We start from the raw sequence: 27,435 nt of genomic DNA, 5'->3' as shown, positions 1-27,435 counted from the left end.
ATTGCGATAGCAAATTAGCAGAGAGCTATTCGGGTAGGGATAGTAGATTTATCGGCTGCATAGACTTGGACACATTCGCTTACTAACTGAATTAACAAGCGTGGTGTCAGCGCGCACAAGCAAACATGAATAGATCACCCTCAATTACCGCAGACAACCACTTGTCAAACGCTGGCAGCAAGCGCAGCCGCCGCAGCGAGCGAAGGTTCGTGCGGTCTATCGCTTCAACGGAAACTGAGCGGCGAATGCACGGCGCATACAAAGGTCAGAGCCGTGTGGAGATCGTTTGCAAGATACGGTGCGCGCGACAACACTGGCAGCCTGTCCCGGCGCAAAGTACAAGGCAAAGTAGAAGCCCCCCCCCCCCCCCCCCCCCTTCCTCCCTCGCTGCCTTCCCGTTTTCCTCCTTTCGCGTGGGAGATTGCGTTCGCACATACGGCGCGCGGCGACGATTTTATCGCCCTTGAACTTTATACGGAACCTCACGGCGACGACGACGGCATAAATCCGCTTGAAGTGTCCATATAATCGCAATAAAAGTAAAGTAAGCGCAGTAAAATACTGTAAGTACGACAGGTACAGTGGGCGTTTGGATAAACGGCCTCTCATCGCTCCACTGAATGGACCAGTCTTCGAAAACGCATCATTGAGACGACCCGCCCTATCGGAGAAGACATCGTCAATCGTTAATCTCCGTTAAGCGTAGATGGCGTCGTCCTCGTCGGGGCGAAGTGCGTTTCACAAGTCAATGACGGCTATACACGTGAAAAAACACGTGTGACCAGGCTGTACCTAGTCACATAGCAATAGCTTGTTCGCTGCGTCTTTGCGCTAGAAAACTTAAATACGCGCAAAAACGCGTAATGCTTTTTTTTTTCGAAGCTTTCGTCGCTCTGCCCCCTCAAACGAGTGTTGCATTTCCTGTTGCTATAGTGCATAGGCCGCTGTGTCCTCCGCTGTGTGAGAGTGGGCAACCGTCATTTGCCTTCACGTCAACAGATTCAGAATTGTACTGAATATTTCACCGCAGAGCATAGATATGGCATGTGTACGCAGTTGTAGGTATAGTACGTGCAACTCATTTCTGCTTCACTTACGCCGGCGCGAACAGGAAGCGGCCTCGTACCTCACAGAAGCTCGACCGATCGGTACACTAGTGATGCAGGAATGAACTCCGGTCTTGTTCAGTGCATAGTGCACATAATCAATTTCTCAGGACGCGTGATCTCCGACGAGAACTGTCAGTGTATGCAACAAGAGTTTACTTACGCTGTACTGCGCACTGCAGTAATCCATGCTTGTCGGCTGTCTGTTTCGTGCATTCTGTTGCGAGTCGGTGGAATGTCACTGCTGGCATCAAACCCTTCGTGTGTACATTGCTGGTTTGGGATTCAATAACACAATAGCAACTACCAGCCTTCCGCAGGGGCGCAATCGCAAACAAGAGTCGTTTCGCGCACTGACTAAGATACTGCGCGAGCGCGACCTCACCGGCACCTGAAGGGAAGCGGCGGAAATGTATACCCGCGAATCTTTCCGCCAGGGGAGAAACGAGCGCTATTGTTTAAGGCGAAACTTTACCAGCGGCCATGTATAGTCGGTAAAGTTCTCTTTTCTCGCATCCAGTGTTACCGCCCGAACTCTGCTGAGTGCGCCGCTTCCTCCCAATGCGAAGTCGCCCCCTTGAAATACGCTGCCTGCACGTACTGCTGGGTAGTTCGTTTTGTGTGTTCATCAGCCCACTTTAATAAGACTCGATGGCTGCGCCGAAACGCCGTAAGGTAACGCTTGATGATTATTTCACGAAAGGTGACGCTCTTCCCAGCGCACACTCGACAACTGGCGAAGATGCTACAGCCGCCGAAGAAACAGTTCCCAGCTGTAGTTCTGCACAGCCTGAATACGACTCGTGTGCCGAAAGAACTTCTGAGAGCCTATCGGAGCATGATGCGTGCTAGGAAACCACGATACATGACAACGACATTGGTCTTTACGTTGATAACGGGCCAAGACGCCATGACTTGCAGGACGACGAGACTAGACGACGTTTGCTAATGACGCCATGGAAACCAGGCGCTAACTACAGCTTTCCCTGAGTTAGTAAGCGCAAACTGAAGTTCCAACCACACTGGTGGCAAGAAATGTTTTCCTGGCTGGTGTATTCCAAATATCAGGTGGGAGCCCTCTGCAAGACATGTGTGCTTTTTGGAAAAGAAAGTTCAGGCAAGGGTACTCACCAAGTTCTTGGTGCGTTGGTCCTCTCTCCGTTCACACGTTGGAAGAACGCGCTCGAAAATTTCAGAAGCCACAACGAGTGTGACTACCACAAGGCGGCCGCTCTATACGCGACGAATTTTCTAGAAGCACTCAAAGGCGAGTCAGTTGCTGAAAAGATGGAGTCCTCAGCCCAAGCACAAAGGGAATTAAAGAGAAAAAAGCTGATCTCCGTAATAGACACTGTTATCTTCTGTGGGCGACAAGGTATACCTTTGAGGGGACATCGAGACGCCGGGCCTCTTTGTCTTGAGGAGCCCGCTGAAAATGACGGCAATTTCCGTGCTTTGTTGCGGTTCAAGGTGCGCAGTGGCGACACCGCGCTAAGAAAGCACTTGGAATCAGCTGCCAGCAACGCGACCTATCTGAGTCCACAGATTCAGAATGAAATATTGGCAGCAGCAGGAAATTTCGTCCAGAACGAAATCGTAAGGAAGGTCAACTATGCAAAGTGCTTTGCACTGCTTGCGGACGAAACCACGGATATTTCAGGTGATGATTGCATTCACGATGTTGGTAAAAATAGTTGCACTGGATAATGCGTTGTATATGTATTTTTAAGCTACATAAGGCTTACGTTTTGGCTTACATTTCCATCGAGATTTTGAGTGCATCCACAATGAACAAACGCATAGCCCCTAAACTTCTGGATAGACAAAACTTGCATTTGAGGCATGTTTCATTATTAAATGTCGTTTACAATTGCCAGCGCCGCTATGTGAGGCGACGTAAGTGTGGTTTGTGCACAATTACGGGGGTTAGAATCGCAATTGAGGATAGTGTATCACAGAAACCGGCATACCGAATGTGTGACGTAGATTTAACAAAGAAAAGCTTATACGAGTCACAATTACATTCCTGATACACCGCACGCACTTACGGAAAACATCTCGCGCGACTGCATGTAACAGTGGATCAATTATTGTTTTGTGGATTAATCCTTTGAATGTTTACAAAAAAAGCAACCTAAAATAAAAAAAAAAACGCAGATACTACGATGAACACCTTTGTGTAGTGGAGTAGTTTTGTGCGCTTGCGCGGGCGAGCACAAAGACGTAGGGGGTTTGATAGCTAGACAGATAGATACGCTCAATGTACAGTCGCCGCAGAAAAACAACGCCACAAGTCACCGATGAGCAGAGCAACAAAATCACGAATATTGTTGGAAATTTTGGCACTAGGATGGACTACTTTTTGCCGGCCACTCCCGCTTTAACAGGTATATCGCGTTTGCTACTCTCTTCTTGTCATACTGGGTATGGGGAATCAGACTCGCAGTGTCGCGATTTTCCAGCTGCGGTGTTCGCCACTTGTGCTAATCATTTTCTGTCAGGACTAAACCTTTGGCATGCCAAAAAATGCTTTGTATTTAAAATGACAGGCAGCGCCATTGTAAAATCCGTTGATCAATGGGCAGTAATTTAATGCTCCCATTAAACTACACAAGTGTTCTTGCGTTCAACACACCGTCCGAAGAAAGCCAATACGAATAGATCCGACGACATCGTATTGCAAGAGAGCGTGGTTGGTTGTCGAACTTTTTTCTTTGTCAAGGTGCTTCCTCACTTGACGCAGAAGACAGTGATCGTCAAAATAACAACTCCACGACTACTTTTCTTGCAGGTGCCGAACAGATGTCGATTTGCCTCCGCTACATATTTGACGGACAGTTGCGAGAGGAATTTTTCGCCTTCATTCAAGTCACCAACCTATCTGGGCAAAGCCTCGCATCAACAATCCTGACAGCCCTCGCGAGCAAAGGAGTTGACGTATTATATATGTGTGGACAAGGCTACGATGGAGCAGCAAATATGGCGGGCCGCTTCAATGGCGTTCAAGCTGTAATTCAGAGGGAGCGCCCTATGGCATTATACGTTCACTGTGCCAGCCACTCGTTGAACCTCGCAATATGTCATTCCTGTAGCGTCCCTGAAATCCGTAACACATTTGGTGTATTACAGGAGGTGTGCACATTTTTTAGGAAATCTGCCACAAAGTCAGCTCTGCTAAAGGAAAAAATCAGTGAGCTATGTTCAGGAGTACATAGGCAACGGCTTCATTCATTATGCGAAACACGTTGGGTAGAGCGTCACGAGGCTGTGCAAACGTTCGTGGAGCTTCTCAATCCAATTGTTTCAGCCCTTGAAACTCTTCAGGATGGAGCTCCCGGTGACGCATCCGCAAAAGCACACCGATTGCTCACCTGTGTTTTGACTTCTACTTTCATTGTCAGTGTACACATCGCCACCAAAGTACTCTCGTTAACGCTTCCGCTTTCGAGATTGCTTCAGTCTAGCTCACTGGACCTGGCCGCCGCCTTGATGTATGTCGACGACGTTGAGTCTGCGGTGCTCCAGATGCGGGAGTCTGGCTTTAATGATATATTCGACGCCTCTGTAAAGGCTGTAAAGGCAGTGTTGGGCCCTGCTCGACCCGTCTTGTACCCGTGCCTGTGGACTTTGTACCCATTCCATCTATGTATTCTCACTGAATATTCAGTGCCTTCATGCATTTTCTTAATGTTACTTACCCTTCCTGCTTTTTATCAACATGAGAATAAAACCCTCTGGTGGCACCCTTGTTCCTCAGACCTTTTTGGGTCCCAGGTGTGATAAGGGTGGTTCAAGGGCGCGTTACATGCAGGTCCCGGAGCCCACCACCCGGAGTCCACAGTGGTATGTGCTACTGCGATTGGACCCTTTCTGCACTATCACCAGGGTCGGCCCACATTTTTTCCCACGCACCTGAAATATGCACAGAAGCCTAGCCATAAACAGCTTCGCTGTAAAAGTTTCTCGCCAAGATGGTGGCGGAACTGCAGACTAGCAAACTTTGCTACGAAAAGAAAGTCGAATTTAGTGCACAATTTCAAACGATAGCAATGAATCCTTGCAAAAGGAAGTCCCCGGAAACGAAACTCGGATTTACGAATACGATACCAAGCTGAAGTCGCGAGTAACGAATGGGATAAGGAAGATGAGCCAAGGCCAGAAGCAGGTCGCGGAAGACCAAAGTAAGCATAGAAGTGATGTTGATTATGTTTTCTTGGCCGCCACAGAATTGTGCACCCCTAAGTTGTATACCGGAGATTCAAACTGCCGGAGCACGTTTCTAAATGGAGGCCCTAAAGCGTCTGAGCGACCTAAAGCGTCTATGCGCCGCGATCGACCAAATTTCTCTAAGAAGGGGCACTGCATTATGAACCCCAATAATGCCACTGGGCTCTCAGTAGTTACAGTGTGTGAGGTTTTGGCACGCAATTCAATCACGGTGGTGGAACACCTTCCATAATTGCCGGCCTCTGCGACTTTTTTTTTTTTGCTATACAAATGCAAACTGGTGTTCCGGGGGTGACTCGTAGATGCGATTGCAATGCATAGGAAACGACATCACCGCAACAGGACTTTCAAGAATGCTTCCACGATTGGAAGAGGTGGAGCCAGTGTATTGCGTCTTTTGGGGAGTATGTTGAGGGAAACGACATTGGTATACCTGAAGGCTTGTGAAATGAAATTTTTTTAAATGCAATGCATGAAATTTCGAAACAGGCGTCGCATATGCTTCCTCAGTTCTAACCTCAGTGAGGACAATGATATCCCAGAAAATGCCTGATAATTTCTCAAAGTGCTCTGCTAAGCTAGCTTCAATATAGAGGTTTGACGTGATAAAGTCTGTCAGCTTGAGTATCCAGTGGCGACCTGTCCAGATCTATAATTCAGAATTATTAAAATGCTCTGCTACGCCACGCCCGGGCTATATTTGCTAAAATGGCGTATAACATTTTCGGCATGGAATTTGGGGTAAAGCCGAAACCTTCGCAGTTATCTTTTGCACGAAAGACAAACGAAAGCTGGGTGTTTCGCATTCGGACTGAACAAGATCTGCGCATTTTTGTCGTAGATTTGTTTTTCGCAGTGCTGGTGACATACAGCATATAAAGGAAACATGGCTCCACTGTCACCTACCAAAGTTCAATCTGTAATATCAAACAATAATCACCGTCTTGTCCACTTCAACGCAATTAGGCTTCGGCGTAATCATGATAATATTAGTAGCTGTCTCACTTCCATTTCTATCATTTCTATCCCATTTTCTTCCATATGCATCGCGGAAACGTGGCTTTGTCATGATGACACTAACATGTTTGCATCTTCTTCCTCAGAATACTGCTCCCGTTCAAATGATTATCACGGAGGATCAGCTATATTTATTTCGAATAATATCACTTACACTAGAAGGCGTGGCATTTCTATACATATTGCGCTGTGTGAATGGGTATGAATTGAACTAGATCAGTCGTTTTTGTCCACTGACTCAAACAAATTTGTTTTGAGGTGCGTATACCGCTCGCCATCATCATGCTCATCTGAATTTATGAATCATCTCGATAATATTCTCAACATTTTAGATTCAAAAATTAAGCACGTTCTCAAAGTGGGTGATATTGATATACATTTCTTAGATATCGACAGTGAGCTGTGTGTAGCGTACACTGACTGCTTTAGTCGATTTGGGTACGAGCAATTCATAACATCATGAACAAGATGTACTAATCATAGAAGAGAAATGCTTCTAGATCATGCATTAATAACATAACACCTACACCTAACTCATGTGTCATTAAAACTGATATTAGCGATAATTATCCTATTATTGGTCTTCTTTAACTCGTTGAATAGCTCGGACAGTTCTCGGTACTTAGCTAAAGTATTCAATAAGAATAAATTTATAGAAGATGTTAATAATATTCACTGGTCCGAAATTGATAAAGTGCAGGAACTTGCGAGCGCACTTCTAAGGTTTTGCGACTTGTTTCAGGAAGCCGTGTCTCGAAACACTATTAATAGCAAATGTCAACGGCGGTGCAATTCACCTCGATGTCCATGGTTAACCAAGGGGATTCTTGAAAGTAAGAGTAAAAAAGATAACTTATACAAAAAAACAACAACGAAACATCCATTCAACCTAACTTTGGCATTAAGGTACCAAGAATACCGCAGAATTTTAAATTATTTACTGCAGAAAGCTAAGAGAAGTTATTATGAAAAGAAATTTGTAAGGTGCCAGAACAATTATAAAAATGAGAGTTGCTCAACGCATTCGTAAACCAAACAACGTGTCATACTTCATTCTCTAAAAGTAATTATAATGATACCTCACATGAAAACGAACTTCAAATTGCTAATGCTTTTAGTGACTTCTTTTTCGAAATTTACAACCAGCATCATGCGGGTGTTGAATGTAGCATAGATCGAGTTAATTTCTTGTTTTTTTCTTTTCCCTGTAATTCCATAAGAAGTTTTCACCGCGATTATGAACCTTAAGGATACCTCGCCCCGATTAGATGGCATTCATGCACGCCACTTAAAAGTGGTAGGTCATTTAATCTCTAATGTTGGTCAACATAATAACAGCATCTTTAAAACTGGAATTTTTCCACGCACAGTTAAGAACACAAAAGTCATACCCATTTTTAAGAAAGCTGACAGGTCTATTATTTCTAATTACCGACCTATTGCTATTCGCTCCTGTGTTAGAAAAATAATTCAGAAGCTATTTGTTGGTCGCTTGAATATTTATTTGAGAAACTTATCTCTTTAATAACTCCCAAATTGGTTTTCGTTCAGGTAGTTCAACCGACTTGGCGGTAATCTCATTAAGAGACTACATTACAAATTCTATTGACAAATGACTTATCGTTGGTTCTGTATTTTTAGATTTCTCGAAAGCTTTCGACACAATCACGATATGTTACTAAAAAAAATTAGAAGCCTACTGAATTACAGGTTCAGCGTTAATCTCTTTAGGAAACTACTCGTGTAACAGAAAACTAACAGTTTATTTATCGGGCAAGTATTCAGACACCAAAACAATTAATCAGAGGGTGCCGCAGGGCGCCATCTTGGGACCATTATTATTCATTCTCTACATAAATGACCTTCCGCACCACGCTTCACCCTCACAATGCATGTTATATGCTGATGGCACAACTATCTCAGGCCCACATACACCTTTAATATTGTTTACTTATAAATTAGACAGTACATTAGCTAACATTGCTACTTGGTGTCACAGTTATCACTTGATTTTAAATCCAAACAAAACTAAATTCGTGGTTTTTCACTCCCCTCAAAGACTACCATTTCCACCTCAGGTTTCCCTTGATTCGCACTTTATTTCGACTAGCGACTGTGTTTCATTTCTAGGTATCTACCTGGATCGAAATCTAAAATGTCACATACATATTTCACTATTTAAGAACTTCTTTCGGTATAAGAAGACCCATAAAATCTAGATCTTGTCTGTCACTCCTGGTCTCCTTTCACTATATTATGAATTCATTCATAGTCATAATTATTCGGCATCAGTGGCACTTATCATCTTAATTTCGGCGCACACAAAACCAAGCTCTGCGCATTATTTGTAACTTTAGTCCAGATAATATTAGTATAATACGCATGGAGAATGAATAGCTGACAACTACTGATTTATTCACACTCAACTTAATTACTATGCTTTTCAGGTTGATTAACAAAGATCTCACACATAATTTTATTTCCTTGGATCCCTTGAAGAATATCAACCCTATTCGTTTCGCTCAGAAAAATTATTTCTTGCTGCCTAAATCTCTTGCTAATCGCGGTAAAATGGCAGCATCATTCTGCTCTATTAAAATGTGGAATTTTCATCCCTACCCCATCAAAACATCATCATCTCTTACTGCATTAAGGAACACTTGAAACCTATCTCCTAAATAAATAATTCCGTTACAAAGTCTTTATTGTATGTAGTCTGTTCTTTTGTTGTGTTTTTCTTTTTTCTTGCTGATTTAGCTTTGTATTTATTTTACATGATAATGATGCCCTGTTACTGTTCATGTTAACTTTTCTTGCATATTTTCAGTGTTAGTGTGAATTTGTAGTTCTCTATCAAATATTTATCCCATCACAATACAGATTTATGTATATATAAACTTTGGTTATTAATGCATTTCATGAATGCAATATTTTTGTAACTTATATACCCGTTTCGTCTGTTGGTTTGATTAATTCTGTATTTCTCTGGTAATTTCGTAATTTGTATCCAATAATCATGTACAGCGGGTCGGTCCCGGTATGGTCTTATGACCTTGAGACCCTCTTCTGCATATCCTCCTTGTTGCAATCGTACTATGAAAAAATGAATAAATGTTTGATTTGATTTGTAGCATGACATATAGAATGCAATAACAGCTGCATTGGCTTGCATTCTGGCTTGAGTGCTGATAGAAATTCAGGTGCTCGTTTTACCAGATGTGAAGAATCCTGGTCCTTATGACTTTCAGGATTTAAGTGCTTTTCAGCCTATTCCTGATAATATGCACGCAACGCATGCAATGTTTGAGTAAAATAGATAACGAAGTGAAAGAAAACTATTGGCTGAGAGGCAGGCGGTGCGCGTTTTAACTCTGGTATTGCAACAATACATGGGAAAATGCAGGCGGCGCACTGGAAGGAACTTCACTTCATGTCACCTATGGCTTCACGTGAAACTTGTAGAGACATTTCTCGTCGGATGTGAAACAGATCGGATTGTTACTAAAGAGAAAATTGTTAGATTAGATTCTGGGGTATTACGTTCCAAAACCTCAAACTGATCATGAGACACGGCGTAGTGGGAAACTTTGGATTATTTTTGACCACCTGGGGTTCTCGACCGCGCATACTATTAACGGTACGCGGGTGTTTTTGCATTTGCCTAGATTAAAATGCGGCCGCCGCGGCCGGGATTAGATACCACGACCTTGTGTTTAACAGCGAAACGCCATAGCCACTATGCCACCACGCCGGATGCTATTCCACCGTCAACAACATACTCTATATTTATTTATTTATTTATTTATTTATTTATTTATTTATTTATTTATTTATTTATTTATTTACGTTGCCTCACAGGCTCCAGCATCGGAGCATTGTGTGAGGGGGGGGGGATTACATAGATAGGGGTAATGTCAGGAGCATGAGTAACACGACTATGCTATATACATGTATAATTTGAAGTAGAGTAGACTCTGCAGATCCCTGAAAAATACCTACTCTTTTTCGGATGACAATTTGTCCTTAAAGGTCACCCACTTAATGTCCTCGTTTTTCCTGCTGATGTATTTCACTGCTTCTTCCGTCAAATTCACCATCTGAGATTTGCCTGGGAGAGAATTAGTTATCGATTAAAAAGAAGAATAAATATTACGTAAAAAATTGGGAGCTTCTTATGCTACACTGGAGCGAGATATATGTGAAAGCATATCCTCCAGATGTCGCTATATGTGGCGCATTTATATTATCTACTGCTATTTGCCTTTGTTATTTTCCATGTTGCATCCAGTCATTATGGCTCATTTCCGAGCACCATATTAAGCGACCAGTGAGTGTAGCGCATGCCAGCTATAGAAGTGCGACACGGGTGTGGCCTGGTACACACACGTATGTATCTTGTAGGGGTTACAAAATGTTTCATTCACTGTGCTGTATACTTAGCAAGTAAGCGCGCGTTCTTCAACCGTCTCATTGTCCAACATGATTTACGTTCATCGCTCTCAGTGATTCCGAGCGTGCTGCGCGTAGCTGACGTATCTTAGACAACGCAGCGTCTTCATGCCGCTTCGACCTTGTGACGACGTCTATCGATTATTTTGTACACAGCAGAAGAACACTCGCAAATCATAGCCAAAGGCAGCGCCCGCTGCCCGGATGTGTCGCCCACAGCGGTGAAGTTTGGCGACCTCTGTGTTGGTCTCGTTCTTAGGACAAGACGTAGCTTTGCGAGTGTTTGTTTTGCAGATTGTTGTAAGCAGCACCATCCGCCACTAGTGCAACACGGGCGAACTGCGTCGAAGCGGGGAGAGGCGACCGCGCCACACAACACAGCATATCTAGTTCCGGCGTGTGCGCACCTTCAAATCAGACGTGACTGGCCCACTTCTGTTCTTAACGGTGGGGTTTCCGACATCTCTCCTATACTTGTAACTCCTCTAGTTGACGTAGAACGTTTCCGCTATAAAATCTTGAAGCTGGACTAGTTGATTCATTATTCTACAGGTACGGCTAACAGACTAATAAACTGACAAAAAACAGAAAGTGAACGAGGACAATGCGAAAAACAAAACAGTAAAAAAGGAAAAAAACTGTTTACTTGGAATTAGCGAGTTTAAGAAAGGTAGGACAAATAAAATTTATTTGTTTTCTTCAGTCTGCATTAGGTGTATGTTTTCTTCAATCTGCCATGTGTATTCAGGTGCAAGCATCTATTATATACGTTTCCTTGATAAATAGACCCAATAGAATAGTGACGTAAACACTGCATATATCATGAATATCAATTGGTACTACAACTTCGCGTAAAAGTGTGTTTATGTTTTCTGGGACTTTGTATCCTGAAACTTCCCTGTAGAACAACTCATTGCTCGATAGCTATATATAGCGTATAAAAGCTTGAAAAATACATGGACGAAAGTAAACACGATACGTGAATTGCTTCATCAGGCTGGAATTTTACCCGTCCATAACCTCTACACATTTAAATTAGCTGTAGCGATCAACCGCGAAGTAAAAAAAAAAAAAATATCGACATTTTCTATACAACCTTTGTCATCTACAGCAAAACATTACAACGTTTCATACACGAAATAAAGACCGTGGAAAGTGATAACCCCGAAGACAAATTATTCTGAAGATAAGCTATCCTACATAATACCTACATTACTAAATAAATTTGTGAAAGCTGGTATAGATTTTCTTCAAGGTACTCCGACTGAATTGCGCAAGCTGCATATGCTAGATTTTTAAATTACATTGGCCCTTTGTTCACCGTTATCTTGTTCTTGTGCTTTGTGCGATTATGAGACTAAGATATTTCTCTGTATTTTTTGTTTCAAGTCTAATGATGAAGATAGCAATACCGCGACTCAAGCGACCACAAGTTTTTCACCATTCTTTTTATTGTACGGACGAGAACCCTCGTGCACGCTCGATACAGTATTGCCATACCAACCTGACACCTCTGAATATCGACCCATATCAGAAGTAGCCAGGTACGCTGAAGAATGCCGCCAACTTGCTCGTACCTTGCCCACCAGCGGAATCGACATGACACCGACCTGAGCCCTACCACTTTCCGTGTCGGCTCCCTCGTTTGGTTGTGGATTCCGCCTCACGTTCCCGGTCTTTCGTCTAAGCTGCTGGCTCAATACCACGGACCCTACCGGATCGTCGCCTGTACATCTGCTGTAAACTATGTGGTCGAACCTCTCACGCTGTCTGACGATCTGCGGCGTCGTGGTCGCGAGACCGTGCACGTCAGCCGGCTTAAACCGTATTACGATCCCTCTATCGTGTCGTCACCGTGAGTCGCCAGGATGGCTAGTCTTCTCTCGTGGGGCCATTGTAATAACGAAGTTAGCACAAACGTCGCTGTGGTCGCATGGCTCCTGAAGTGAGGAAGAGAAAGACAAAAGGATCCGTGTCGCTGGTTTTGTCTCGCGCTGGCGTTTGGCTGGAACTGCTCGGGTGCTCTTTGCGCTGGACCTAGCGTGACTGGGTTTAAACGCCAATAAGCCCCATATCACAAGCAGATTTGCGGTGTGTTGCATTTAATTGAAATTGCTGTATGTTGCATTTTATTGTAATTGCCGCTGCTGACTGTTCTGTACAAAGGTATACCTGTGGGCCTTTGTCAAGCTGCCTCTACGAAGAGCAGCTTTTACCTACAGCTTCCTTCATCAGTGTGATGATGAAAAATAAACATTATTATTATTATTATTTAGCTACTTTAGCAGTCAATTTTCCTTTTCACGAAATAAACCAGCAAAGATGTGGTCTCTAGTGAATGAGCTTAGGGGAATCAAGTCCAGCTCCCACTTAGACCCGATACTAAAAGGTTTCGGTCCTCCATCGCAAGCGGTGGCTAATAATTTCAATGTCTCATTTTCTTCATTGGTAACCGATACGGGAACGCCCCTTAATCTGCCGAACCTTATCGCAGCTAGCAGTTCAATATCGGATTCAGCACTTCTGCCTTCGATGGCTGAAGATGACTTGCGTCGATTGCTTTGTCGGTCACGAAGGAGCCGTGCTCAAGGCTTAGATGGAATATCAGCTGAAGATATAATACGTAATATCACGGTGCTAGCTAGGCCGATTCTTTTTATTTTGAACAGTATTCTAGACACGTGTGTTGTACCCGATGAAATGAAGAGAGCACGTGTTATTCCAATATTTAAGGGCGGAGATGCGTCAAAACCAGAAAACTACCGCCCCATATCCGTACTTCCTTTCTTAGCACAACTGCTTGAAAGGCATGTTCTTGAGGCTATGGACAGCTTTGTTCGTAAGCACAGCATTTTATCGCCCTCGCAGTACGGCTTTGTACAAGGCAGCGGTACGCAGAATCTTTTTGAAACTTTGTCAGATATTTTACACGAAACATTTGAACAAAACCAGGTGGCTTGTGGACTCTTCTTGGATATATCAAAAGCATTTGACTCAGTTAACCACCGTATTCTATGCAGTAAACTTTACAACTATGGCTTTCGGGGACATTTTTTAGATTTTTTTAATAGTTATCTTCTGAATCGCTCTCAAATTGTTTGTTTGCATGATGTACACAGCACACTGCGGTACCTCACAGCAGGAGTGCCACAGGGTTCAGTGCTGTCACCACTTTTATTTAACTTATACGTGTGTGACTTGGGACAGGTAATTGGGACAAGCACTATTTTTCAATACGCGGACGACACTTTGCTCGTCTCAAGACACATGGAATATGAAAAGGCTGTTGATCTGCTTCAAATCGACGCAATTAATGTCATAGACTGGTGTAAAAGTAATCAAATAAGAGTTAACTCGCGAAAAACGCAATTAGTCTGTTTTAGAAATCCCTTAAAAGTTATTGATGCCACGTTGCCTGTCATTTTGCATGGCTCCGATTGTTTGAATTGTGACTGTACGCCGATTGAATATGTTGATAGTATTAAATATTTAGGAGTTCACTTTGATAATGCTTTATCATGGAACGTTCATATGGCTTCCATTTGTGCAAAACTTCGACGAGCTGCGTGCTTACTTTACCGCGTCCGAAGCTATGCTCCTATTAAAATAAAGAAAATGATCGTTCATGCGCTAGCCTATTCACATATAAGATATGGTATCTGTTGTTTCTTTAATTGCAGTAGCTTTTGGAAATCCAAGGTAAACAGGCTATTACAAAATATTCTAAAAAGTGTAGCCTACAACACAAACATTGATACGGCTAACTTGTTCAGGTCCCTGGAAATGCCGAACTTTGATTCAGTGTTCCTTTCTGTTGTTGTGCCGCGATATTTCTGGAATGATAATTTTCGCGTACCTGCTAAAAAACACATGAATCTACGCAATCCCTCCAGATATGTTGTTCCTCGGACAAGAACTAATTATGGTAAAGGGCAACGAAAGTATTATATTCCGAATTTGTTTAATGAACTCCCCACTTCAGTACTGGAGCAACGAAGTTTATCCGGCTTAAAGAACGCCTTAAAAAAGGGGACATAAAAAAAAAATATACTCGTATGAAGCTAACCTTTATTTGTGTCTGTGTGAGTATTATGATTGGTTTAGACTTTAAACCAATGTTATCTCGCTGTTTTTCTTTAGAACATGTGCAAATAGAGTGTCTATTCATGTTATAGTGTGATGTGTTTTGTTTGACAATGCAATATAGCACCTTTTTTCACTCTGTTTAGCGCTTTCTTGGTATTTTGTTTGTAAATGTTATTAAAAATGGGGAAGAGCTTTAGTTTATATTTTGGAGCATTAGTCATGTTCGAGAACCTGTTAAAGTGATTTTGCCGCGACTGTCAGGTCTCTGCCACACAAGCCCTTGGAAGGCTTCGGCAGACCTCACAAAAAATTCATGTACCAAAGAACTCGCAATAAAGGCTATTATTATTATTATTATTATTATTATTATTATTATTATTATTATTATTATTATTATTATTATTATTATTATTATTAAAGCAGAAAGATCGCGCACACCGAAAATCTAGATTTCCGTTGCCTAATGAGTGCAGAGATGAATTCCGCTTTTTTCGGGCTCTCTGTAAACGTCTCTATAAGCGGGATCTAGACTCATATATGGCATTCTTGGAAAAAAGCGCCTCCGACCGGCCGGCAGAATTTTGGAAGTATATCCGTAAGCGCTCCAATAAACATGGAGAGGGTTTTCGCTTACTTGACTCTAGAGGGGCAGAAGTCCAAGCAGTCGCGGATTGTTTTGCAGCCCATTTCTCTTCCTTATATAAAGATGCAGGTTTCAACGCTGGTGTCAGTCAGCAGCACACGACGGTTCCTACATCTAGTGCGGTGTTGTTTGATGAAGAGCTTGTCCACGAATGCCTTAGGCGCTTGAAGCCTTCCCTATCCTGCGGCCCTGACGGCATCCCCTCCGCAATTCTAAAAGCTTACGGCAGTATATTTGCTCCAGTATTGACATCTATATTTAATAACTCTTTGACTACTTCCACTTTCCCTCACATGTGGAAAACTGCTCGTGTTTTTCCTGTATTTAAGTCTGGATGTAAATCAGATGTGTCGAATTATCGCCCAATTTCTCTTCTCTGTGCTACATCCAAGATTTTTGAGCTTGCTCTTCACAACATATTGTCTTTTACTGTGAAGAACTCGCTCATTCCGAATCAGCATGGATTTCTGACCGGCCGCTCCACTATCACAAATCTCGCAAGTTTCATGACACAGATCTCCACGCCGGTACTTCAAAGGGGGCAAGTTGACACCATTTACTGTGATCTCCGCAAGGCTTTTGATGTAGTCAGCCACTCGCTGCTTCTGATCAAGCTTACGAACCTTGATGTTGACTCGTCAGTTGTGAATCTCTTGCGCAGTTATCTTCTTGATAGATCGTGTTATATTAACGTCAATGGCCAAACGTCTTCTTCTTACTTGGTAACTAGTGGCGTCCCTCAAGGGTCAGTATTAGGACCACTCCTTTTTTTAATTTTTATTAATGACGTTCTTTCTGTTATTCGGAACTCTTCTTTCCTTCTATATGCCGATGACATCAAGATTTTTAAGAAAATTCACACTGTTGATGACTGTCGCGCCCTGCAGTCTGACCTGTTTTCCTTTTCTAAATGGTGCAAGGATAATAACCCTACCTTGAATGCTGCTAAGACCAAAGTCATGACTTTCACACGCAAAACAGCAAGTATTTCTTTTTCTTATTCGATAGATTCTGCGCCGTTGTGTAAGGTCTGCGAGATCAATGATCTTGGTGTACTTTTTGATGCAACCTTACACTTTTCGGCTCACACTAAACGTGTTGCAATGCGGGGTATGCGCTCTCTTGGTTCTGTATGCAGACTATCGCGGGAATTCAAGTCTCCTACACCGTTCCGCAAATTATACACAACCATCTGTCTTCCTCAACTCGAATATGCGTCGGTCGTCTGGAACGGCTCTTCTAGATCCAACAGTGACATTATAGATCGTGTCCAGAAAAAGTTTCTAAGCCTATATAATCACCGCTTTGCAAACCTGGACATTGCACCCTGTACTAGCACTGTTGGATTGTCATTGCCTTCACTTCGCGACCGACGTAATCGCGCTGACCTTCTGTTTCTCTTTAAACTCCTTCACGGTAACCTCACGTGTCCCGAACTTCTCAGCTGTGTCATGTTCCGCATCCCACGTAAGATAACCAGAGAACATAGACCTTTCCATGTTCCTGCCTGTCATCACGAACACTCAACTGTCCACAGAATACAGAATCTTTATAACGCTTACTTTCGTGAACTTGATATCTTTCATAACTCCTTGTCATCGTTCTTTTCCGAGCTTTGCCTGGTATTATAATATCATGTATTGTTCAAGTGCCCTTCTCCTCCTTGTTCTTTTGTATTTACTTTGCGCTTTGTTGTCGGTACACTCTTCTTTTCACAATTTTTATTTTTATTCATTTATTGTTTAATGATTTTTCCCTGAGTGTCTTTTTTTTTTTTTTTTGGTTTGTAATGTATGCGTGCGCCAGCACTCAGACCTTAGGGTTGTTCCTGGGCACGTTAAATAAACATGATTGAAACATGATTGATTATTATTATTATTATTATTATTATTATTATTATTATTATTATTATTATTATTATTATTATTATTATTATTATTATTATTATTATTAGATACACGTAGAGCCATATTTTTATCAGTTTTTATCCTCAAGCTTCCACTGAAGTACATACCGACGCCAGTGGTGTAGGTCTTGGTGCTGTCCTTGGACAGCGCTTCGCCACACAGAATACGTCGTGGCTTATGCGAGTCGCACGCTGACCGAGACGGAGGGCAATTAAACCGTCATGGAAAAGGAGCGCTTTTCTATCGTCTGGGCGCTTGGCAAGTTTCGCCCTTATTTGTTTGGTCGTTGTTTTGACGCAGGGAGGGACCACCACATGCTGTGCTGGCTTTCGAAATTAAAAGACCCACCTGGCCGCATCGCTCGCTGCGTCCTGTGAATCCAGGAGTACAGCATAACCGTGGTGTACCTTTCTGGGCCTCTTTCCCACTCACCGCTGACGTCCGAGTTCAGCTGCGAGTCCCCCTGTCAGCGCACGTTGTCGTACCTTGACTTTGACACTATTGCTGATCAACAACACAATGTATCCTGAATTGCTCCCCTTTTTGACGTTCTCTCGGATACATCAACAGTTGGGACCTCTCGAATGCTTCCGCGAAAAGCTTCGAGTTTCGCGATCCGTGATCAGCTCCTGTATCGATGCAACTATGTCCCAGAAATATTTACGTGGTTGCTTGTCATCATAACAGATTCAAGATAATAATAATAATAATAATAATAATAATAATAATAATAATAATAATAATAATAATAATAATAATAATAATAATAATAATAATAACAAATCTTTATTTATTTCCAACAGATTGGGGGAGGCAGGGAAGAAAAGCTGCAAGAATGCATGAGAAGCACTAAGTGAAAAGGGAGTAGTTGCACGTAGGTCAGTTACACAACGTTTCACGCATCACAGAAAAAAAAAATATATAATTATATATAACGTAAATGTAAACAACAAGCTGTACACTCAACTAATCCCCACTCCCCAAATAGCTGACCGTATAAACATGAATGTTAGTCCTGCTGATTAAGCCGAGAAAATTCTGATGGAGTAAAGGCACATACATCAACTCCAGATTTGTTGTAAGCATTTAAAAGCCTTGGTAAGTTGTTTTTTAGCATTTGTGAGCTGTAATTAGTTCTGAAACGATGCACTGTCCAGGAATCTGTGTTTCTTGTGAAACGTTTAGAGATCTGCTTATCATTCAAACCGCCAGTATGGCAATGGTGGTTTTTTCAAGACGTACGTACGACTTCGGCACTGCTACTACTGGCATGGAATGAGCTCTTACGTTTGTAACTTCTTCCGCTGCCGCCGTGAATATCATCGTCGCCAATCTCCACCACACCTCTCAGCCAATGAACTCCAATGCCTTTCATGCGTATCCCAACCCTTTGATCATGTCGGTGTCGATCTGTATGGGCCACTTCCTTTGACTATAAGTCCGGCAACCGGTGTATTATAGTTGCCGTCGATCACTTAACAAGCTAGCAGAGAATTCTGCCATTCGAACTGCTATAGTGCAAGAAATCGCCACTTTTACGGAAGGTAGGGCCAAGGGGTCGAATTTCACGATGAGCGGCCGTCACGCGCAATATGGCCGATACGCGAGATATGGTCTTCAAGCCTATGAAGCTTCAATAGGCTTGAAGATGAATTTTATTGCGATGGTATAAAAATATAAGTGCCATAGTACTTAAGTGTATGTAACAGGAGGAGGTCCTGAAGTGAAAATTGTCAGGGGGACCTTAAATCGATACGACATTGCTTGATTTCAAGGCAGTTTAGTCGAAAAGTAATTGGCGTAGAAATGATAGGAAAAGCATAATGGCAACCAGCAGTATGAAATAAAAACAACAGCACAGTAAGCGTACATTAACATATATGTGTATCGAGAGGGGAACAAAAATGAAAACAAAGAGAACAATATGTTTAATAAGTCTCAGCACCAACTAGCCCGATAAGTTCTTTTGGTAGAACATCATGGTCACTGCGTTATTTTCGAGAATACTGCAACGGGCTTTATTCTTGCGTTAAAGAATCAGTTAAAGAGCTGGTTTATGCCCACGATGTTGCGCTTATATGTACACGTAAAAAATATATCCAACAAGTAATGTGATAACCCAGTCCCTTCGTTTAACCACTCGTGCCTCTATTAATTGTGATAAGCCCCGAATTTTCCGGTTAGGTGAGTGGACAGTCATACCCTCGCAACTTGCCGGTATTCTCTGGGATGCTCGCGCTGTGCGTTATCTTGGTTAATTATCAATGACCAATTTCGCAACAGTAGTTCACACTGCTTGATTACACACTGGAACTGCATACAGTTCAAGAAAGGAATGAGAGATAAATGTACGTTTCTGCAAGAGCTACAGTCTACAATGGGTTTGTACCCGCTAAGCGAGTTTATCAGCTTTAACTCATTCACTGCGCGCCGGAAAAGTATACAATTTTTCCACATGATCTCGGCCGAATTCGCACGGCGCTCCGGGTGGGAGCGAACGTAGTGTGAAAACTTATTTGTCCCGCTTGACGGGCCATGATGTTATCTTTGAAACTTCATGTTAATGGGTTTTCAGCAATTACAAGCGTAGAGGTTGTTATTTTTACCCATGTATCAAATAAAACATAGTAGGTACGATTTTAAAGAAGCATTACGAGCTAACCAAGTTACACGACAACTTCTGTCACGTTTTCTACAGTTTCAAAACGTTACTCAACTCATGTTTAGTGACACTGTGAAACTATAGAAAACGTGACCGCCTAGAGTGACTTCTTAAAGTGCGGCAGCCTCGCATATGTTTCATTTTCGTTGTGTCGTCTTTTGTTGAAAACTGTACTTTGTACGGGTTCCCAAAGGAAATAGTTAATGCGGTTTTATTTCATCTAGCGAGGTTTTCAATAGAGCATGTATTAGGCTCAAGTTGCAAGACATTGGATAGGGGTGAAAATATTGCGCAAAAATATATTTACAGGTATTTAGAAGATAAGGCGAGTAGGACACACGTATCAGCAGCCAAGATGACGAGGAGCAACCGCTACCTCAGCTTAATTGGTGACGGCCTAATGGTGGAGTTTTCTTCTACTGTCTGACGGCATTACCCCTCGGGCAAAAACACTCACGTCGTCCGGGCACGTCGAAGGGCAGCATCAGCAAACGGGTTATACGGCTTTGGCCGAGCAACATGAACGACATCAGCCTGGGCGGGTGCAGATATCACCGACGGATTGGCCTGCGCAATCTCATACGTTACGTCGGTGGCTTGACCCACAACGTGGTAGGGGCTCGTTGTAGCATGGCAGAATCTTCGCTGAAAGATCAACTCTTCAAGGTGGCAACCAGAGGAGCACTAGAGATTCAGGATAGTAATAGGAATACGTATTACGGCAGTCGTAGTGGAAATTCTGTGACGCCCGCGACATCGTAAGGCGGTCGTGAGCGATACGACGCGCAGTTTTTGCCCTTGGGACCGCATCTTGCGCCTATTTCGATGGTTGTTCTGGAGTGGCGGGTAGAAAAATATTCGTGGGTAGTCTCAGTTCATTGCCAAAAAGGAAGATAATACGGTGAGCGGGCCGCACTATCATGGCGTGTCGAATTATAAGCAAATGTAACAGAGGGTAATGTAGCGTCCCAGTATTAGTGCTTGGTGGAATTGCAAATGAATATCATGTCAGTTATGGTGCCATTCATTCGCTCGGAGACGTAGTTTGTGTCGAGTGATAAGCACTGGTGACCTTCTCTTTTATGGAACATGAGTGGAGAAGGTCATCAGGGACAAGGGACAAGAAGGAAGTAGCGCGATCGGTGGGCAGCTGGCGAGGAGCTCCGTAGTGGACTACGGAGCTCCTCGCGGACCAGTAAACCTAGTCCACATGTGTGGGCATTTCGCTTGCTGCTGAAGCGCTGATTGGCTGAGACGCCTGACTCCTGCTGACGCGCACCCCAGCCGAGCCAAACAGAACTTCAACAGCCGAGGAAATTGTTTTATCCACTAGGTGCACTCTTACAGAATACCTCTCCCCAGCTGTCGAAGCAAAACAGTTCATATTTTTTGGTATATTTCGCTTGATGAAAAAAGGAAATAAAAGAAATAAATACTGGGGTTTCTCGCGCCACAAGCACAATCTGATTATGAGGCACGCTATAGTGGGGGACTCCGGATTATGTATGACCATTTGGAGTTCTTCAACGGGAACCTAAATCTGAGTACACGACCAGACAGCACATGCAATATTACGTCTTAACTGAGTTCTTATTCGAGATAGATTGTGATTTTGGCTAAATGCGTTATGTGTGAAGGCTGCGTTATTACAGAAATAAACGAGTCCTCGCTTAATTCATTACCTTCTATGAGACGCGGCACTATTAAACCTCCTGACGGAACCGTTCAAGAGGAACACAGGTTACACATTAACGGCGTAAGAACATAAAAGTAGTCAATAGAAAACTGCAAAAATAGTTTTCGAATTTGAGCAGACGGAAGCTACCTTACCTTTACTTGGCACAATGTGAAGCTGTAAAAAAACAAGAACAACCAGTTGAATGACAATCAGTTGAACGACAAGGCAGAATATTTCTTAATTACAAAAAAAGTTAAAGACTGCTTGCACTCCACCATTGCCTCATTAAGTGATAGTAATGATGAAGAAATTGACTTGAATATTTGTTCAGCCTTAGAGATGTCCCGTCAAAAGTCTGAATTCGTAATTCAGACCGCTATTAAGCGTACCTCATCTAGTCCCTGGTAGAACAGTGAGTGCACACGACTTTATCGCAGAAGAAAAGGTGCTTGGAAAGAACTTCTGCATAATCAGAGCCCACAAAATTGGAAGGATTATCAATTTATTTCGGCAACTTTCAAACGTTGGCAAACACGCAAAAGATGAGTTGGTTGGTAGCAACTTTATTGATAGTCCTGCATAGCTTTTGCTGACGGTACGATAAAAACATTTAGATTATCTACCTAAATCCAAACACAAACGTGCTTTATTTTATTACCTTCGTTCTAGGAACATACTCCCAATGAGCGTTAATGTAGACTCAATTGTCTATACCTCACAGGAAATGCAGGAGGCCTTAGACCTATTGGCTAAAGGACTGAAGAGCCGGTTCACAACGCGCCTTCAAACTTCTGTTTTTACTCCTGCATTCTCGGACTACAAAGAGATATCCTATTCGGAAGTAGCACAGGGTCATGTTACGGTTGCCAACAGCGCCTGGCCCGGACGGAATAACAAATGCAATGTTAAAGATTTTCTTCCAAGAAGCCCCAAGTGAATCTGAAGTTGCTAAACTGCTCTATTAGTAACGCATGGATTCCACATCAGTGGAAGATCGCTAAAATTATTCCGTTACTTAAAAAGCAAGGGGCAGGGTATACTATCGACAGCATCAGACTTATTGCGGTGACATCAAACATAGTGAAACTTATTGAAAAAGTGCTTCGCGGGCATATGATAGAGTTTATTGAGGAAAATCAATTGTTGAGTCCCTGTCAAATTGGATTTAGATCTGACTATTCAATATGGCACGCGCATGTAGACCTTGAAAGTCGCATTACCATCGCCAGACAGAAAAAAAACACAATATGCGGCTTTAGTTAACTTAGACATATGTAAAACCTATGACAGCATTTAACTTTACAGTTTTTAGAAATCGGTTACAGGGCCATCACTTTCCAGGAGATATCCAGGAATGGGTGCATGAATTTTTAAAAGACAGGGAATTTTTTTGTTTTCGAAGCGGCTATTCTTCTAGTCAACACAAGCAAACAAGAGGTGTGCCTCAGGGATCGGTACTTACACCAGTATTATTTAATATTTTACTGAGCAGAATCCCCGTTCACCCAGGTGTCAGTACTTACGTTTATGCTGACGACATTGCCTTTTTTGGTATGGCTAGTGACATATACTAGCTTGACGAAATTTTGCAGTCGACCGCACTTGGAAGATTGCTGGATAGCTTACACTTAAACCTGAATGCTAATAAGTGTGATATCCTTGTTTTTCCCGTTAAAGACCCAGTATACATATCGCTTAACTATCATCCGAAAGATATCCCTCAAGTAGAATCACTAAAGTACCTTGGAGTTACTTATAACGGAAATCTTAACTGGTGGCCGCATATTGAATATCTTGCGACAAAAGCAGCTCGTACAATGGGCATTTTGCGCAAGTTGAGCAATCGAAGAACAGGTATGCGAAGTAAATCCCTTTTTATGGTATATAAAATGTACATTTGTCCGGTTTTGGAATTTGGCTGTGTTTTATTCTGAGTTGTTCCATCATACAAGTTTCGGCCGATAGGTTTATTAGAATGACCAGCGCTACGTCTGTGCTTAGGCCTTCCAAAATACGTTGCAAATGCCATATTATATCTGGAAGCGAGAATCATACCCATTTTACGCCGATTTCACCTTCTGACCATTCAGACTTTCTTACGACTACATGAATCAACATTAAGCCGTCCTGAAATAATTTTCATCTCCATCTCCGATTTTCCTGTTCATTGGCCCAGGTATCATACACCACAGATTATGTTTGTGCAAAAATTACTTGCAACAATAAATGTGCAAATTCGCGATGTGCTTCCTAACAATACGCATTCAAATTACCCGGAGATCAGGTTCGACGATATTTTCCCTAACCAAGTGAAACCACTACTGCTGTCAAACTGACCATCACGGAGAGGCCACTGATAATTGAAAAGCGTCAGCGTCGAGCTTTCCCGTGGGAACCCCGTCGACGTTTGATTCCCAAGTGGCCACCCGTTGCCTGGTGTGCGGGGGCGATCAGACAACATTGGAGGTGGAGCCCGGCGGAACGGTGCCACATCATGGGCGGGATATTGCGAACTGGTCAAAGTTTGTGATTGGCCAAGAACAACTGCAGTGAATTCCCTCATCGAGTGAAAGGGGGAAATTAACGGCATAAAAAGCGGAGCTTGAGTGTTGTGAGGGACGCTCGACCATGTAGACGCTCAGACATGTAAACGCTCGGACATGCAACGACTTAGCATGTAGTATGCTTCGATAACAATGGAGCCCTTGTTTTAAAATATGTACATATGTATATAAAACCCTTTTCTCCACACTCTGGATATCTCCTCTCGCGGCACCTGGCACGACGCCATCCATGGAACCTTCGGGGCCGCTCGGACTTGGCAACACGGGCTAGGCGTGCCCAGGAGACTCTCAAAGAACGTACTAACCGGCTTGCGACAATCCGGGTGTGTCAGACAAAACGGCATAGCTTACAAACTGCGGAACAGCACCCACAAGCTTGCGCGATGTTCCGAGTGAAACGTCACTATGATATTTTTTTATAGAAAAAAAAGAAACTCCAAGAATTTGAACACTGCAGATACAATGTAAAATATTTCTTACTATCAAGGAAATTAGCCCCAAGGTGATCGCGAGCTTCATTCTTCGTATTCAGTACACGTACACACTGCAATAAAAGAAACCAAACAAGTTCTCATTAAATGTGGCAAGTAATATATGCAAATTGCTCTAAATGGTTCTGAAGACTGCGATAGGATTTTAGCGCACACTTGGACTTTATATGGAGCATGACTCGGCTCCCCTATGGCGGTCGTTCTTGTCACGCGGCGCGCGATTTGAGATGTGCGTTGGCAATCATTTCACCATCTGTATCCACGGAAGCTTCAATTTATTGCCTCGGTATTCCTTTACGGCGGTAGTGAAATTTTGTTATATTGAAATCGCGTATAACCACACTTCGTTATACTGAGGTTGTAAATACATGGTGTTCTATGAACAAGAGCTTATGAAAATGTAAATACTTCGTTATATTGAGAATTTCGTTATACTGAAGTTTGTTATGTCGAGGTTTAACTGTATTTTCCCATTTCCAATATTAGCCGACAATTATGCAGATTAACAGGTGGTGGCTTGGAGGACCGCACAAAGAGCAATGGAACGAAAAGTCTTAGGACTAACAATAAGAGACAGGAAGAGAGCGGTGTGGATCAGAAAACAAACGGGGATAGCCGATATTCTAGTTGACATATTAAGCGGAAGAAATGGAGCGGGGCAGGTCATGTAATGCGTAGGATGAATAACCGATGGACCATTAGGGTTACAGAATGGATACCAAGAGAAGGGAAGCACAGTCGAGGTCGACAGAAAACCAGATGGGGTGATGAAGTTAGGAAATTTGCAGGCGCAAGTTGGAATACGCTAGCGCAAGACAGGGGTAATTGGAGATCGCAGGGAGAGGCCTTCGTCCTGCAGTGGACATAAAATATAGGCTGATGATGATGCAGATTAACCACGAAGAATTATGATTCGCAAGATAGGTTAAAGAGAACGTTATAAAAAGCACAGCTTCGTGCGTTAAACGGATAGCAGACAAGTTTCCAGAAAATTTATGGCATCTACTGTAAGGTTACTGCAATTGTAAAAAAAGAGAAAAACTACCCTGCACCTTTCAGGAGCTTCCGTTTTGTGAATGCCCTATTTCACTGGCTGGTCCCATAAACCAAGTATACTAAATGACCTCAGAGTGTGCATAGCACCGACCCTAGTTGCATTGGTTCTTTTTAGGGGCGTGTGAAAAACCGAAATTTCGAATACAAATCAAGTAGTCTCTGCTAATCAATTCTTAATCGATTAGAGAATTCACTGTTCAATATTGTCAAATATATTGTTTCCTTTCAAATATGATGAAAACAACGCTTCATGAGTCTAGCGGAAGAAAAAAAAACTTCCCTTTCCCTGCCGAGAAAATGGGGGTGAGCGTAGCTTCCGGCAAGACGACGCTGTCGCAGGTGTTCCGCTTCGTTTGCCCTGACCTCAGGGTCGACGGCACTTCGCAGGCGTTTCACTTCTGCTCCGAAAGCCCTCACGCTAGAATCGGCACGTCGACGACGAGCCCTTTCCCGACCGAGGTCGTGGCGCCATTGCTTAAACGCAGCCTGCTCCTCGGCGGAACGCAACACGAGAGGCCTTCCCATCCGTTCGCCTGAATCTGATCTCAAGCGAGGGAATCCCGGCGGAGCGCGCGCAAACGCCCCTTTTCTTGCCTTTCCCTCCCCGCGACACCCGATACGACCTTGATTGGTCGCGCGCGTCACGTGATCCGGCGCCGACGCAGCTTTCCCCGCACCTGCTCTAATCTGGGAGCAGCCGGCTTTTTTACCGTGACACCACCACCGCCACACCGCCGACACTTGTGAGGTAATACAAGCTTCGCTTGAAAAAGAAACGATTACTGCTCCGAATTCTGCTGCAAGAGAGCTGCGGTTGCGGCACACTAACATCAGCTCCTGAGCGTTGTTACGATTGACGTGTAACACCCCGTGCAAAAAGCATGATCGAACACCATGCCTAATCGAAACAGTCCGATGGATTCCTAATTTGCTATGGGTATCTCGAGTCGTTGCCGGTCTTGCGGGCGCTCCGCAGTGATTACGGGCCCCTTTGTGTGTGTGCGTGACAGGAGGGACGGCCGCCTTCCGCGAACTGTGCGATTCAAGGGGAGACTCCTTTCCGCGAAACCAAACGGGACCCACGGGTAGCCGCCAGCGGAGGCAAGCACGGGCAACGTCGCTTAGGAGAGAGGGAGCATCCGCCAATCACCGACCGGACTCAGTACATGTCACGTGACGCTGACGTGAGCAAAATCCCGCCTACGATTTTAGCGGGCCTATTTAAGCGGCCTGGCTATGTATTTTTCGTTATTATTCTCTTCTTTTATATCCTTCACCAACCATGGAATAAACAGTGCAAGTTTCGCACTAGAAATCGTCTCGCCCCTGCCTGGTCACCATGGTCTACCGGATGTCTGTAGCCTGCCGACAATGCCACGCTACCCAGTAGTAACGCCGATCGAGGTTCGAGGAACCGGCGTCGCAACCTTGGTTGGCAGCTGATGGGATCTACCACGTTTCATCCTGGAAAGAAGGTCTCTGGATAGCAACTTCGGAACGATCATCGCAGGTTTCATTGAGAGTTGGCAGTGAGCTGAGTATCACGGCC

At 43.3% G+C, this 27,435-nt stretch overlaps 1 protein-coding gene across 4 annotated transcripts in view; it reads right to left on the bottom strand.

Annotated features, from left to right (window-relative positions):
* LOC125941628 (uncharacterized) overlaps positions 1-27,435 on the bottom strand; it is a 141,206-nt gene that overhangs the window by 5,922 nt on the left and 107,849 nt on the right. The window contains exons 1-3 of one of the 4 annotated variants that reach the window (XM_049659351.1): positions 24,820-24,865; positions 21,928-21,949; positions 10,350-10,458 (exon numbers count right to left, since the gene is read on the bottom strand). The exons of 1 other annotated variant lie outside the window; for it this stretch is intronic. In XM_049659351.1, coding sequence (XP_049515308.1) covers positions 10,350-10,458; positions 21,928-21,949; positions 24,820-24,858 — 170 coding nt within the window. In that variant the 5' untranslated portion in view covers positions 24,859-24,865. Of the gene's footprint in view, positions 1-10,349; positions 10,459-21,927; positions 21,950-24,819; positions 24,866-27,435 lie in introns of those variants that run through there. 2 more of the 4 variants (XM_049659349.1, XM_049659350.1) reach the window with 2 other exon arrangements.

Source organism: Dermacentor silvarum, chromosome 11 (assembly GCF_013339745.2).
Source record: "Dermacentor silvarum isolate Dsil-2018 chromosome 11, BIME_Dsil_1.4, whole genome shotgun sequence".
In the NCBI taxonomy this organism is placed as follows: Eukaryota; Metazoa; Arthropoda; class Arachnida; order Ixodida; family Ixodidae; genus Dermacentor; species Dermacentor silvarum.
This window is presented reverse-complemented; position numbering and strand designations above follow the sequence as displayed.